General features: G+C 42.8%; 1 protein-coding gene across 6 annotated transcripts in view; it reads left to right on the top strand.

The window, feature by feature from the left end:
* The window catches only part of ASCC3 (activating signal cointegrator 1 complex subunit 3), a 764,501-nt gene that overhangs the window by 551,823 nt on the left and 198,109 nt on the right, over positions 1-14,569 (top strand). For all 6 annotated transcript variants that reach the window (XM_056566195.1, XM_056566194.1, XM_056566190.1 and 3 more), the window contains one exon: positions 4,512-4,736. In XM_056566195.1, coding sequence (XP_056422170.1) covers positions 4,512-4,736 — 225 coding nt within the window. The remainder of the gene's footprint in view (positions 1-4,511; positions 4,737-14,569) is intronic.

The raw sequence follows: 14,569 nt of genomic DNA, 5'->3' as shown, positions 1-14,569 counted from the left end.
TTTGGGCATGCTGGGATTTGTAGTTTTGCAACAGCTGGAGGGCTACAGTTTGGAAATCACTGTGCAGTGATCTCTAAACTGTGGCCCTATAGATCTTGCAAAACTACAACTCCCAGCATGCACGAACAGCAAACGGCTATCTCGCCATGCTTGGAGTTGTAGTTGCTTACCTCCAGCTGTTGTATAACTACATCTCCCAATATGCCCTTCGGCGATCAGTGCATGCTGGGAGTTGTAGTTTTTTGCAACAGCTGGATGCACACTGGTTGGAAAATACTGAGTTAAGTAACAGAACCTAAGGTTTTCCAACCAGTGTGCCTCCAGCTGTTGTAAAAGTACAACTCCCAGCATGCACAGTCTGTCAGTACATGCTGGGAGTTGTAGTTTTACAACAGCTGGTGGTTTGTCCCCCCCCCCCCATGTGAATGTATAGGGTACAATCACACGAGCGGGTTTACAGTGAGTTTCCTGCTTCAAGTTTGAGCTGCCGCAGCTCAAACTCCTAGTGGGAAACTCACCATAAACCCCCGCCTGTGGAAATGTACCCTAAAAACACTACACTACACTAACACAAAATAAAGGGTAAAACACTACATATACACCCCCTTACACTGTCCCCCCCCCCCCTATAAAATTTTTTAAACGTATTGTACAGCAGTGTTTCCAAAATGGAGCCTCCAGCTGTTGCAAAAAAACAACTCCCAGCATTTCCAGACAGCCACTGACTGTCCAGGCATGCTGGGAGTTATGCAACAGCTGGAGGCACCCTGTTTGGGAATCACTGGTGTAGAATACCCCTATGTCGACCCCTATGCAATCCCTAATTTAGTCCTCAAATGCGCATGGTGGTCTCTCACTTCGGAGCCCTGTCGTATTTCAGGGAAACAGTTTAGGGGCCACATATGGGGTATTTCCGTACTCGGGAGAAATTGCACTACAAATTTTGGCGGACTTTTTCTCCTTTTACCCCTTATGAAAAGGAAAAGTTGGGTACTACACCAGCCTGTTAGCGTTAAAAAAAATAAATAAAAAAATTATACTAACATGCTGGTGTTGCCCCATACTTTTTATTTTCAAAATTTGTAACACAATTTCTCCTGAGGACGTAAAATGCTCTGCAAACGCACAACAAGGCTCAGGAGTGAGAGCGCACTATGTACATGTGGTATACAGGGGTGGCTGATTTTAGAGCGGTTCTGACATAAATGCAAAAAAAAGAAATACCCACATGTGACCCCATTTTGGAAACTACACCCCTCATGGAACGTAACAAGGGGAAAAGTGAGCCTTAACATCCCACAGATGATTGATACATTTTTTTTAACTAAAATGCTGGTGTTACCCTAAATTTTTCATTTTCACAAGGGAAAATAGGAAAAAGAGCCCCCCAAAATGTGTAACCCCATTTCTTCTGAGTAAGAACATACCCTGTATGTGGATGTAAAGTGCTCTGAGGGCGAACTACAATGCTCAGAAGAGAAGGAGCGCCATTGGGCTTTTGGATAGAAAATGTGTCCGGAATTGAAGGCCATTTGTGTTTACAAAGCCCCCATAGTGCCAGAACAATGGACCCCCCACATCTGACCCCACTTTGGAAACTACACCCCTCACGGAATGTAATAAGGCATACAGTTAGCATTTACGCCCCACAGGTGCCTGACAGATTTTTGGAACAGTGGTCCATGAAAATGCACAGCCCACGGTTCCAAAGATCTGTCAAACACCAGTGGGGTGTAAATGCTCACTGCACCGCTTATTAAATTCTGTGAGGGGTGTAGTTTCCATAATGGGGTCACATTGTGGGGGGGGAGTCCACTGTTCTGGCACCACGGGGGGCTTTGTAAATGCTCATGGCCCCCAACTTCCATTCCAAACAAATTCTCCAAAAGCCCAATGACGCTCCTTCTCTTCTGAGCATTGTAGTTCGGCAGCAGAGCACTGGATGTCCACACATGGGGTATTTCCATACTCAGAGGAAATGGGGTTACAAATTTTGGTGGGGGCATTTTCTCCTATTACCCCTTGCAAAAATTAGAAATTTGGGGGGAAAAAATGCATTTTAGTGGAAAAAAATATGAAAAGTCGTCAAACACCTGTGGGGGTGTTACGGTTCACTGTATCCCTTGTTACGTTCCTTGAGGTGTGTAGTTTCCAAAATAGTATGCCATGTGTTTTTTTTTTTTTTTTTTTGCTGTTCTGGCACCATAGGGGCTTCCTAAATGTGACATGCCCCCCAAAAACCATTTCAGCAAAATTCACTCTCAAAAATCCCATTGTCGCTCCTTCCCTTCTGAGCCCTCTAGTGCTGCCACGGAGCACTTTACATCCACATATGAGGTACTTCCTTACTCAAGAGAAATGGGGTTACAAATTTTGGGGGGATTTCTATCCTTTTACGCCTTATAAAGATTCAAAAAATGGCTCTGCAAGAACATGCGAGTGTAAAAAATTAAGATTTAGAATTTTCTCCTTCACTTTGCTGCTATTCCTGTGAAACACCTAATGGGTTAACAAACTTTCTGAATGTCATTTTTTATGGCAGTTTTTATAATGGGGTAATTTATTTGATATTTCTAACATGAAAACCCCTCAAAATCCATTTAAAAACTGAACAGGTCCCTGAAAAATTCTGACTTTGAAATTTTTGTGGAAAATCGCTGCTGAAATTTGAAGCCATCGGATGTCTTCCAAAAGTAAAAACATGGCATCTTTTGATGCCAACATAAAGTAGACATATTGTATGTGAATCAATATATAATTTATTTGGAATTTCCTTTTTTCTTACAAGCAGGGAGTTTCAAAGTTAGAAAAATGCTAAATTTTCATGAAATTTTGTGATTTTTCACCAAGAAAGGATGCAAGTAACAAAGAAAATTTATCACTATGTTAAAGTAGAATATGTCACGAAAAAACTATTTCGGTATCAGAATAAACGGTAAAAGCATCCCAGAGTTATTAATGTATAAAATGACAGTGGTCTGGTCAATTGCAAAAAAGGCTCAGTCCTTAAGGGGTTAAAAAGGCCCTTGTTCACAAGAACTAACAATTAGGGGTAAGGCAAAAATACCTGTTTTTTGCAATGGTCCATTCACATTTTGATATATAAAAAGAATATATACAAATATATACAAAAGCAGCTCATCGCACCACCTTCATAGGTAGCATTCCCTAAATGAAGCATTTAGGGAATGTTACTGTGAATACATCTTGTACAATATGGGGGAGAGTTCTCAAAACCTGACCAGAGGAAAAGTTGACCACTTGCTCATAGCAACCAATCAGATTACTTCCTTTATTTTTCAGAGGTCTTTTCAAAAATGAAAGAAACCAGCTGATTGGTTGCTATGGGCAACTGGTCAACTCTTCCCCTGATGTGTGATCAAGCAAATGAGGTAAAAATCACTTTGCACAGACATTGATAAACTCCCCAGGTGGCTTTGAGGTATCTCACATGACTGTTACCGTATGTACTCAAGTATAAGCCGACCCGAATATAAGCCGAGGCCCCTAATTTCACCCCAAAAAAACAGGAAAAGTTATTGACTCGACTATAAGCCTAGGGTGGGAAATACATCATCCCCCCCATGTCATCATCTAGACCCCCGACATCATCTAGACCCCCGACATCATCTAGACCCCCGTCATCATCCAGACCCCCGTCATCATCCCGCCCCCTTCATCATCACCGCCTGTCAATCCCTTCATCAGTGGTCTTAAACCTGCGGAGCTCCAGATGTTGCAAAACTACAACTCCCAGCATGCCCGGACAGCCGCCGGCTGTTCGGGCATGCTGGGAGTTGTAGTTTTGAAACCTCTGGAGGTCCGCAGGTTGAAGACCTCTGCGGCCTTAGTCATCATCCAGCCCCCCCCCCCCTTTTTGTTTTGTACTCCCCTCTCCTCGGCGGGAAGTTAGAGTGAGCTGGTCTGGGCCATCTATGCTGCAGGGACCGTCCAGTGGGGAGGGTTGGTCGTTGCGGGCTGTCCATTTTCACTAGGGGGGGTCTCTTCTCCGAGCTTCGGGCCTGCCCCGGACTAGTGACGTTGCCTTGACGACGACGCACAGGGACATTTATGCGCAACGTCCCTGTGCATCGTCTTCAAGGCAACATCATGAAGAGCAGAGAAGAGGGCCCGAGGCACGGAGAAGAGGCCCCCCAGTGAAAATGGACAGCCCGCAACGACCAATGGATGATGACGAAGGCCGCAGTGGTCTTTAACCTGCGGACCTCCAGAGGTTTCAAAACTACAACACCCAGCATGCCCGGACAGCCGATGGCTGTCCGGGCATGCTGGGAGTTGTAGTTTTGCAACATCTGGAGGTCCGCAGGTTGAAGACCCCTGAGAAGGGATTGATAGGCGGAGAGTTCACTCGAGTATAAGTCGAGGGGGGCGTTTTCAGCACGAAAAATTGTGCTGAAAAACTCAGCTTATACTCAAGTATATAGGGTATGTATGAAAATAGGGCTGTTGGGTTGTTTCCGTCTGTCTCAATTATTATTATTTTTTTACAGGGTACACAAATATATGATGCCAAAAGAGGTTCATTTGTGGATCTGGGAATTCTAGATGTCATGCAGATTTTTGGCCGAGCTGGACGGCCACAGTTTGATAAATTTGGAGAAGGCACCATCATTACAACCCATGATAAACTCAGCCATTACCTGACTCTGCTTACTCAGCAAAATCCAATTGAAAGTCAGTTCCTTGAAAGCCTTGCTGACAATATGAATGCAGAGGTAAATGTCATTTCAATATTTTATTTTTAGCATTTTGCTACACTAGAATTAACAATGAAAGCCTTTTGTCTATTGATGCTGTAAAATCCCATGTGGAATGTACATTTTTTTTATTTTTTTTTTAAATAATAATGCCTACTTATTATTCACATTAAATAGAACAGAAAGATTCCCTGGTTGACTGCTGCTTTTCAGCTGTTGCTTGTTATGATGGTTGTGTTTATTGTGCATATTTCTTGTATTCTTATATTTCAATCGAATAAAAAAAAAAAAAATTAGAACAGAAAGGACCTTATGATATTCTTCCACTAAACATGCTATGCTCTACCCTCAGGCTAGGCACTTCTAAGGTGGGCCCGACCCCTGCATCAAACATATTGGTTCTGGAGCTTGCGTCTAGTCTTACAAACTGATAAATGGTTGTTTCATTCTTTTTCTCCTCATGTTTTTCAGGTTTAGTTTTATCAACAGGCACTAGCTAAGAGCGAACATTGGGAATAGCTTGTATTAGATATATTTATGTAGTAAAAATTCAGTCCCCGGGCTTCAGTAGTCAGAGCTTTATGGCCATGTTATTTGTTTATACTCTTATATTTCTCAAGCCACCTCAGACAACATAGTCAGAATATTGCAGTTTCTTTGTGTAATACATCCTTTTGATCTCTTTATGCATGCCCTGTGATCACTAGAACATTTACAGCCATGCAGGGGGCTGTACAGCTGCACATAGAGTCCCTTTTGAGAGCTGTAGAGACACTGTGTGCCGGCATCTAGTTTATAAATGTGAAATCATAGGTACAGGGAGGCTCTATGTACCACTATAAGTGTCCTATTAAGGCTCTGTACAAAGAAGCTCCCAATTGGGATATGCAGGGATAGAAACAAAGCTAATTTCTTCCAAAAACAGCACCACACATGTCCTCAGGTAGTGTGTAGCATTTCAGTTTGGCTCCATTCAATTGGAAAGTGGGGATCTCAATGTTTCCTAGAAATGTGATCCAGATTTAAAATATTGATGAGTTGAAAAATGACTGATAGTCTGCCAGCATGCTGCTTTGTGCATTATTAGGTTTTATCATGCCCACCTACAAGCCTCTCTTCTGCCGCTCCAACACTCCCATGTAAATAGCATCACTCCCCACCCTATGGCTTCCCCTAAAATACAGTCTCATGTAAATAACCACTCCCCTCTCATCAGCCTCCTCCTAACACACTGTCCCATATAAATAACATGCCTCCCCAGCCAAAGGCTGTCCGGGCATGCTGGGAGTTGTAGTTTTGCAACATCTGGAGGTCCGCAGGTTGAACACCACTGTCCTATAGAGTGCCTGCTGCAGCTTGCTGCCTTAAACCAGTGTTTCCCAACCAATTTGCCTCCAGCAGTTCCAAAACTACAACTCACAGCAAGCCTGGACAACCTTTAAACAGTCTGAGCATGCTGGTAGTTGTAGTTTTCAAACAGCTGAAGTCACCTTGGTTGGCAAACACTGCCATAGATATAATAAGGCATATCTGAGCAGGTTCACAATAATTAGGCTAATCACACATAATATACTTAGATCCACTGTTGTAAAGTTGGTATCACACATACTAGGCTGCAGGCAGTATCACACATATTGGCCTATATTTATTAATCAGCCTTAAACCCTAATTCACTTTACAAGAGCTTTGATCTGTGATCGGTTGCTGTGGGAAAACCCAGACAATTAGGGTTTCAGGCGGATTTATAAATCTCCCCTGTAATGTTTAGATACTTGGCTGAGGATTGTGCCTTCTTGCTTCTTTAGCTCCTGTGATGTCCTAAGCTCAAAATGTGTCTGGGGTATATAACCCCCCACCCACCCCCCCACCCCCAGCTACACCCCTGCCACAAAAAAGTTGGGAAAGCAAGTGTACCTAAACTTTCAAACAGCATCTGACATGTCAATGAGTTCTGATTGGTGGAGATCAATCTACCAAGACCCCCACAATCATTTGAACGAAGGGACAAAAGGGCTTCCCTGAGAGCTGTGTCCCATCATTTCTGGTCAAGTTGAGTGCAGAGACAATAGATGGACAGTCTCATACTTTCATAGCATCATACACTGCATGCTTACATTTCCTTGGAAAGCTGAACAGGGACCCAGTGCTTAGGGCTTAGCTTTTGTCCCTTTATTCTAGCAAATTGCTGTGAGTCTCTGTATTTGGAATCAGCAGGCTGACTGTATGGCAGATATTCCAAGCAAATAGTCTATAAATGTCTGGACAGCCTTAAAAATATGGGATTTAATGAGTGCTGTGTATACAGCCCAGCAGGAGCAATAAGGCATACTGTATCCTTTCCTGTTGTTTGTGTAATCCCTGGGTAGCTGCAGGAGCTGAATCTTAGCAGACCCAGACAAGCTCTGCTTAGAGAGTCAAGAAACTGTATTGTAACCGGGGAAACTATATAAACCCCAGCTGCAGAGGAAATCAGCATATTGATAAAAAAAAAAAAAAAAGCATTTTATTTAAAATGTCTCTCAAAGATGTAAAGGTGTTTAATGGAGTTATTTGGGGGGTGGGGGGTACAATATGATATAAATATTCCATTTGGAATGTCTTCAGACCCTTTCACTGTTATACATGTTATGTTGCGGCCTTGTGCTAAAGTTAAAAAATAATCATGTTTTCCCCCATCATTCTGCACCTATTACCCCATAATTACAAATTGAAAGGTTTTTCCTAGATTTGAGGATTTTTTTGCCATTCTTCTCTGCTGTTCCTCTGAATCTCTGTCAGGTTGCATGGGGACCCTTGATGGACAGTCATTTTCTGGTGTCTCCAAAGATGTTCTTTTGGGTTCAAGTCAGTGCTCTGGTTGTCCCTAAGCCACTCACTCCTTTGTTGTCTGGACTGTGTTCTTACGGCCATTGCTGTGTTCAAAGGTGGACCTTTGGCCCAGTCTGAGGTCCAGAGCACTCAGTAATTGTATGCCCTGGTTACAGTCCAGGTGTATAAAGCTTGCTCAGAAGCTAAGCGTACTTCATTCCCAGTGAGAACCAGCTGCTATCAGCAGCCACTAATACCGGAGATTGATGTGATCGGTGATGTCCACCATTAGCCCTTCAGATGTCATGATCCAACTAGATTTTAACCTCTTAAGGACGTAGGGCGTACATGTACGCCCTGCGCCCGGTCCCGGTATTTAAAACGGGGTCACTTCGTGACCTCGTATCACACCGAGTCAGTCCTAGGGGCTTATGATAGCCGGGACCCTGGGCTAATAGCGCACGGCACTGATCGTTGTGCCGAGCGCTATTAACCCTTTAGACGCGGCGATCAAATTTGATCTCCGCGTCTAAGATTAAAGTAAAAGCTTCCCAGCAGCTCAGTCAGGCTAATCGGGACTATCGTGATAAAATCCCCTTACCTTGCTCCGTCGCACCCAATCGGCGTTTGATTACTCCAAACCTAAGCTGCAGGCTTGAGCAATCAACGCCCTATAATGCTGATCCTTGCAAAGCTATGGCTTTGCAGGGATCAGGGTAAAAGATCAGTGTGTGCAGTGTTATGGCCCCCTATGGGAGCTATAACACTGCAAAAAAAAAGTGAAAAAAAAAGTTAATAAAGGTCATTTAACCCCTTCCCTAATAAAAGTTTGAAACACTCCCCTTTTCCCATAAAAAAAAAGTGTGTAAAAAAAATCAAAATAAACATATGTGATTTCGCCGCATGCTGAAATGTCCGAACTATAAAAATATATCGTTAATTAAACCGCACCGTCAATGGCGTACGTGCAAAAAAAATGTCAAATTCCAAAATAGCGTATTTTGGTCACTTTTTATATAAAGAAAAAATGAATAAAAAGCCATTAACAAGTCCGATCAATACAAAAATGGTACCGATAAAACTTCAGAACACGTCGCAAAAAAAGAGCCCCCATACTGGCCTGTATGCAGAAAAATAAAAAGTTATAGGGGTCAGAATGAGAATTTTTTACGTATACATTTTCCTGCATGTAGTTATGATTTTTTTCAGAAGTAAGAAAAAATTCAATCTACATAAGTAGGGTATCATTTTAACCATATGGACCTACAGAATAATGATAAGGTGTCATTTTCACCGAAAAATGCACTCCGTAGAAACTGAAGCCCCCAAAATTTACAAAATGACATTTTTCTTCAATTTTGTCGCACAATAATTTTTTTTTCCATTTTGCCGTGGATTTTTTCGTAAACAAATGTCACTGCAAAGTAGAATTGGTGGCGCAAAAAATAAGCCATCATATTGTATTTTATGTGCAAAATTGAAAGTGTTATGATTTTTAGAAGGTGATGAGGAAAATATGAAAATGGAAAAACGCTGCATCCTTAAGGGGATAAAGTGTGCTCAGAAGCTAAGCGTGCTTCATTCCCAGTGAGAACCAGCTGCTATCAGCAGCCAGGACTTACCACTAATACTGGAGATTGATGTGATCGGTGAAGTCCACCATTAGCCCTTCAGATATCATGATCAAACTAGATTGCGACGTCTAAAAGTACAAGTGTCAGCTAGCTCAGGGGGCTTATCAGGACCTTCACGGCGCAAACTCTAGGTCCAGATCGGTTAATATGACAGCAGGAGGGCCCTCACCTGCCTCCCTTCCACTGTCACTCTACTTTTAATTACATACACGTGTAGGCTGCAGGAGGGTCCCAGACTGTGAAATACATTTGATACTGGGGCTCAGTCACAAAGAAGCAGCTAAGTCCATTCAAGAATGATGCAGTAGAAAGAAAATAGGTGACGGCACTCACATAATGTAGTAAATCTTCATATTTCTTTATTGCAGGGAAATGTGGCCATAAAGACACAGAAACGGGGGGGGGGGGGGGGGGAAACCATTTTGCAGGTACTTCCTGCTTCCACTGGTCCCTACGTCATCACGTTACCGCTCTGCCCTTAAATACATATAACTTTATTAACAGGCCTGCATTTTTACAAAGTAACCATTTTTTAACAAAAGCAAAAGGCTATATACAAGAATTAGCAAGCAGAACAAATAGTGAAGGAGACTTAAAATAGACTAGTACACAATACAAATAAATCATTAGGAATGTTTCTACCTGCAAAATGGTCGTCGTCCCGTTCCTCCACTCCTGTGTTTTTATGGCCAAATTTCCCCGCAATAAAGAAATATGAAGATTTACTACATCACGTGAGTGCCGTCACCTATTTTCTTTCTACTTCATCATTCGTCAATAAGACAGTGTTTGCAGTCTAAAGATGTATGTAAAAGTCCCCTATGGTGACTAACAAAATAGAGAGAAAAATATTTTCTTTAAAAAAAAAAAAGTCTTAATAAATGGGAATAATCCCCTCACCTAATAAGTTTTAATTACCCAGCCTTTCCCATGTTTCAAATAAAATATTGTAAATAAACATATATGGTATGGAAACAAATGTAGTGGAAAGGGGACACACAAAAAGAAAGGATTTTAGCGGTATTTCATACTACTAATGATTGAAAAAAATAGCAAAGTAGAAAGTTTCCTTTTTTTTTTCACTTTTTCTTGAAAAAGTCACTCCGCTTTCCAAGAGTTCTGATTTCCTGGAGAAGTCTGGTTTGGCACAGTCTGTAGTCTCATACCAGACCTTTCTGAGGTATCAGGATACTTGGAAAGTGGAAGAAATATTACAAGCCTAAATACATTGCTAAAGGTAGATTTTTGTTTGGCAAATTTTACTAAAGATTCGCTCAACACAAAATAAGGCTAGTTATTAGTAGTGTTGAGCGGCATAGGTCATATTCGATTTCGAGAATATATGGACGAATATTCGTCATATATTCGCAAAATTCGCATATTCGCAATATTATGGGCCATAAAATTCGCATGCGCATGTGCAATATCGCATGATAAAAGAGCTAAAAGAAAGGAGGGATCAATATGCGCGAAAATTCGCATATGCAAATTTCCGGGTGGCCGCCAGTCTGACACAGTAACTAGTATTGGAGCCTTGTTTGTACCACAAGCTGGAAGCAGGGAGTGATGATCACTGTGATGTGTACTGTGGAAAAAAAAGCGAATATTCGTAATTGAGAATATATAGCGCTATATTCGCAATATTCGGAAATATACGATATTCGCGATAAATATTCGCATTGCGAATATTCGCGTCCAACACTAGTTATGAGTATCAAATAAGTAAAAAAAAAAAATATATATATATATATATATATATATAAATAAATAAAAATTTCTTTAAGCCCCCTGCTGCCATATAAACCCATCTGTGGTCCAGCAATTGTGTTACCTGGGGGCAAATGACGTGACAGATGCCCAGAAACCACCTTGTAATTATTTGTTGATAAGTATACTAAGTACAGTGGTCCCTCAACATACAATGGTAATCCGTTCCAAATGGACCATCGTTTGTTGAAACCATCGTATGTTGAGGGATCCGTGCAATGTAAAGTATAGGACAGTGGTCTACAACCTGCGGACCTCCAGATGATGCAAAACTACAACACCCAGCATGCCCGGACAGCCAACGGCTGTCCGGGCATGCTGGGAGTTGTAGTTTTGCAACATCTGGAGGTCCGCAGGTTGAAGACCACTGGTATTGGAGGTTGTACTCACGTGTCCCCGCCGCTCCGGACCGTCACCGCTGCCCTGGATGTTGCCTTCCATGGCTGTCGCCGCGTCCCCGGGATGTCCCCGAAGCTCCGGCAAGGCCTCTGCTTCCCCGGCATCCTCGCTCTCCGTCGCCGCTATCACGTCGCTATGCACGCCGCTCCTATTGGATGACGGGACGGCGTGCGCAGCGACGTGATGACGATGATGGAGAGCGCCGACGATGCAGGGGATCCCGAAGAGGACGCGCCGGAGCCCCGAGGACAGGTAAGTGATCGTCAGCGGACCACACGGGGCACCATTAACGGCTATCTGATGGCAGCTGAAGCAGTCTGCGCTGCAGGATAGCCGTTTATGCGATGGCCCCGACATACAAAAGCATCGTATGTTGATGCTGCCTTCATCATGCAATGGCCTCTGAGAGGCCATCACATGTTGAAATGATCGTATGTCGGGGCCATTGTATGTCGGGGGGGGGGTCACTGTATTTGAGTTGTGTGTATTGAAAAACACAGTTTGGCACTTTAACATAATGTAAATGTGTGTTCTGATTTACCATGTAGTTTTTCATAGTGACTGGAACCTTTTAAAACAATCCTACATGCATTATTGTATTTACATTATTTGCATAGACAATTCAAAATGATAAAAAATAAAAATGTTGGCAAACACCTATAGCTGCAGTGTTTGTGTTGTGACTAGTATACTCGCAAACGCCAGTGAAAAAATCTACTACAGAATATTGTTCTCCACAAGCACTTGTCCTGTTTGACCACATGATGGCGCCAAATACTTAAGATTTCTTTTAGTCTTTTGCCACCAGATGGCATTCTCAGACCAAATATGTAACAATCAGTTGTATTTCTGTCAGCAAGAAGAATTTCTAGATTATCCTGTTCATGGTATTTGTTTAAGTGGCTTGATCTGCTGAAAGAATTACACTGTGAAAGCGATTTCAGAGTCTCTGCTTAAAAAAGCTGTGACAACCAAGAAGTGTAGCTTAATGCCATAACTGATAGAAGATTTTAACAAGTTATTAAGTTGTCGAATAGCCAACTAAGACTCCAAAATGTGACCTGTGAAATGTCCCTTTAAAATTCTACCTCTATCTGGCTCAGATGGATGGTTATTCCCTGATTTCTTTTCTAATATGCTGCATCTTGTGGGCCAGAATATATGCACCATATGATGCTGAATAGATAAAGTGTTACTATTTTCTATAGGACTGTTTCTAGTCTTTACATTTCCAGGATTTTCATATTTTTGGTTTATTTTCAGGAACTTAAAACTAAGGCTATAATCACATTTGCATACGGCACCTCATTGGAAGCGTTGTTGGCATAGCACAGCATGTATAATATATTCTTACTGTAATAATGGGAGAAACCTCAATTGAACCCCGACAGATGCCTTTATAAGTCTGTCGGGTGCATCAAATGCATAGCGGAGCTTTATACAAATTAGTGTTTGGGGGGGGGGGGGGGGGGAGTGAGCAATGAGCAGAATTTCACCAAGCTCCACTGTGGAAAATGCATAGATTTTCTGCAGATTTCCTTATGCCAACTTAAAGGGATTCTCCAGAGGAAAAACAAATATTTTCAAATCAACTGGTCGCATAGATGTAACTTGTAGAGAAGTTACTAATCTAAGGTAAGGGGAAATATGTTAGAGAACATAGAAATCAAGAACAACATATTTTAAATGCAATACAGTGACCCCTCGACCTACGATGGCCCCGACATATGATAATTTCAGCATACGATCACTCTCAGAGGCCATCGCATGTTGAAGGCAGCATCAACATACGATGCTTTTTTATGTCGGGGCCATTGCATAAACGGCTATCCGGCAATGTAGACTGCTTCAGCTGCCACCGGATAGCCGTTTACGGTGCCCCGTGTGCTCCGGTGATGGTCACTCACCTGTCCTCGGGGCTCCGGCGCGTCCTCTTCGGGATCCCCTGCATCGTCGGCGCTCTCCATCATCACTTCGCTGCGCACGCCGTCCTGTCATCCAATATGAGCGGCGTGCGTAGCGACATGATGGCGGCGACGGAGCGCGCGGATGCGGGGAAGCAGAGGCCTTGCCGGAGCGTCGGGGACACGGCGACAGCGATGGACAATGACATCCGGGGCAGTGGTGACGGTCCGGAGTGGCGGGGACAGGTGAGTACAACTTCCTCTACCAGTGGTCTTCAACCTGCGGACCTCCAGATGTTGCAAAACTACAACACCCAGCATGCCCGGACAGCCAACGGCTGTCCGGGCATGCTGGGTGTTGTAGTTTTGCAACATCTGGAGGTCCGCAGGTTGTAGACCACTGTCCTATACTTTACATTGCACGGATCCCTCAACATGGTTTCAACAAACGATGGTCCGTTTGGAACATATTACCATCGTATGTTGAGGGACCACTGTATATTTATTAACAGCACTATAATAGTAGTGAAAGTGGTTCAAGACAAATTGGTATTTCTATATTATGTAAATACCAATTTGGCTTGAACCAAATCAACTGGTGCCAGAAAATTATACAGATATGTGATTTACTTCTATTACAAAATCGTAAGCCTTCCAGTAGTTATCATCTGCTGTATTCTCCCGAGGAAGTTCTGTAGTTCCTCCCAGCCTGATCACAGTGCCCTCTGCTGCCACCTCTGTCCGTGTCAGGATCTGTCCAGAGTAGGGGCAAATCCCCTTAGCAAACCTTTCCTGCTCAAGACAGTTCCTGGCATGGACAGAGGTGGCAGCAGAGAGCACTGTGGTCAGACTGGAAAGAACTACACAACTTTCTCTGAAGCAGCTGATAAGTACTGGAAGGCTTAAGATTTTGTAAGGCTAGGTTTACATATATGCATCTGGCACTGTAGAAAATGCACCTCAGGGAAACTGATGCTAAGAACTGATCCTATTCATTTGAATGGGACAGTTCCCATTCATCCGGCATCTCCATTTGGACACCAGATATTTTGGACTTGCCAGACCGGCACTTTACAGGGGAATGCATCTTGTTGTGTTCCCCCGTCCGGCATTCAGAAAAGATGGATGCTGGATGCTACAACACTGATAACAACTGGTTCATTTTGTCCTCAAGGACATTCATTTTTGTATTTTTGTTTTTTTTCCTCCTAGTCTTCTAAGAGGCATAACTTTTTTATTTTTCCCTCCACAGACCCAAATAAGGGCTAGTTATAGGGCAATTGTACTTTGTAATGACACCATTCATTTTACCATAAAATGGTCGGTACAACCAAAAAAC

The sequence above is a fragment of the Hyla sarda genome, chromosome 3, assembly GCF_029499605.1.
Source record: "Hyla sarda isolate aHylSar1 chromosome 3, aHylSar1.hap1, whole genome shotgun sequence".
Lineage (NCBI taxonomy): Eukaryota > Metazoa > Chordata > Amphibia > Anura > Hylidae > Hyla > Hyla sarda.
This window is presented reverse-complemented; position numbering and strand designations above follow the sequence as displayed.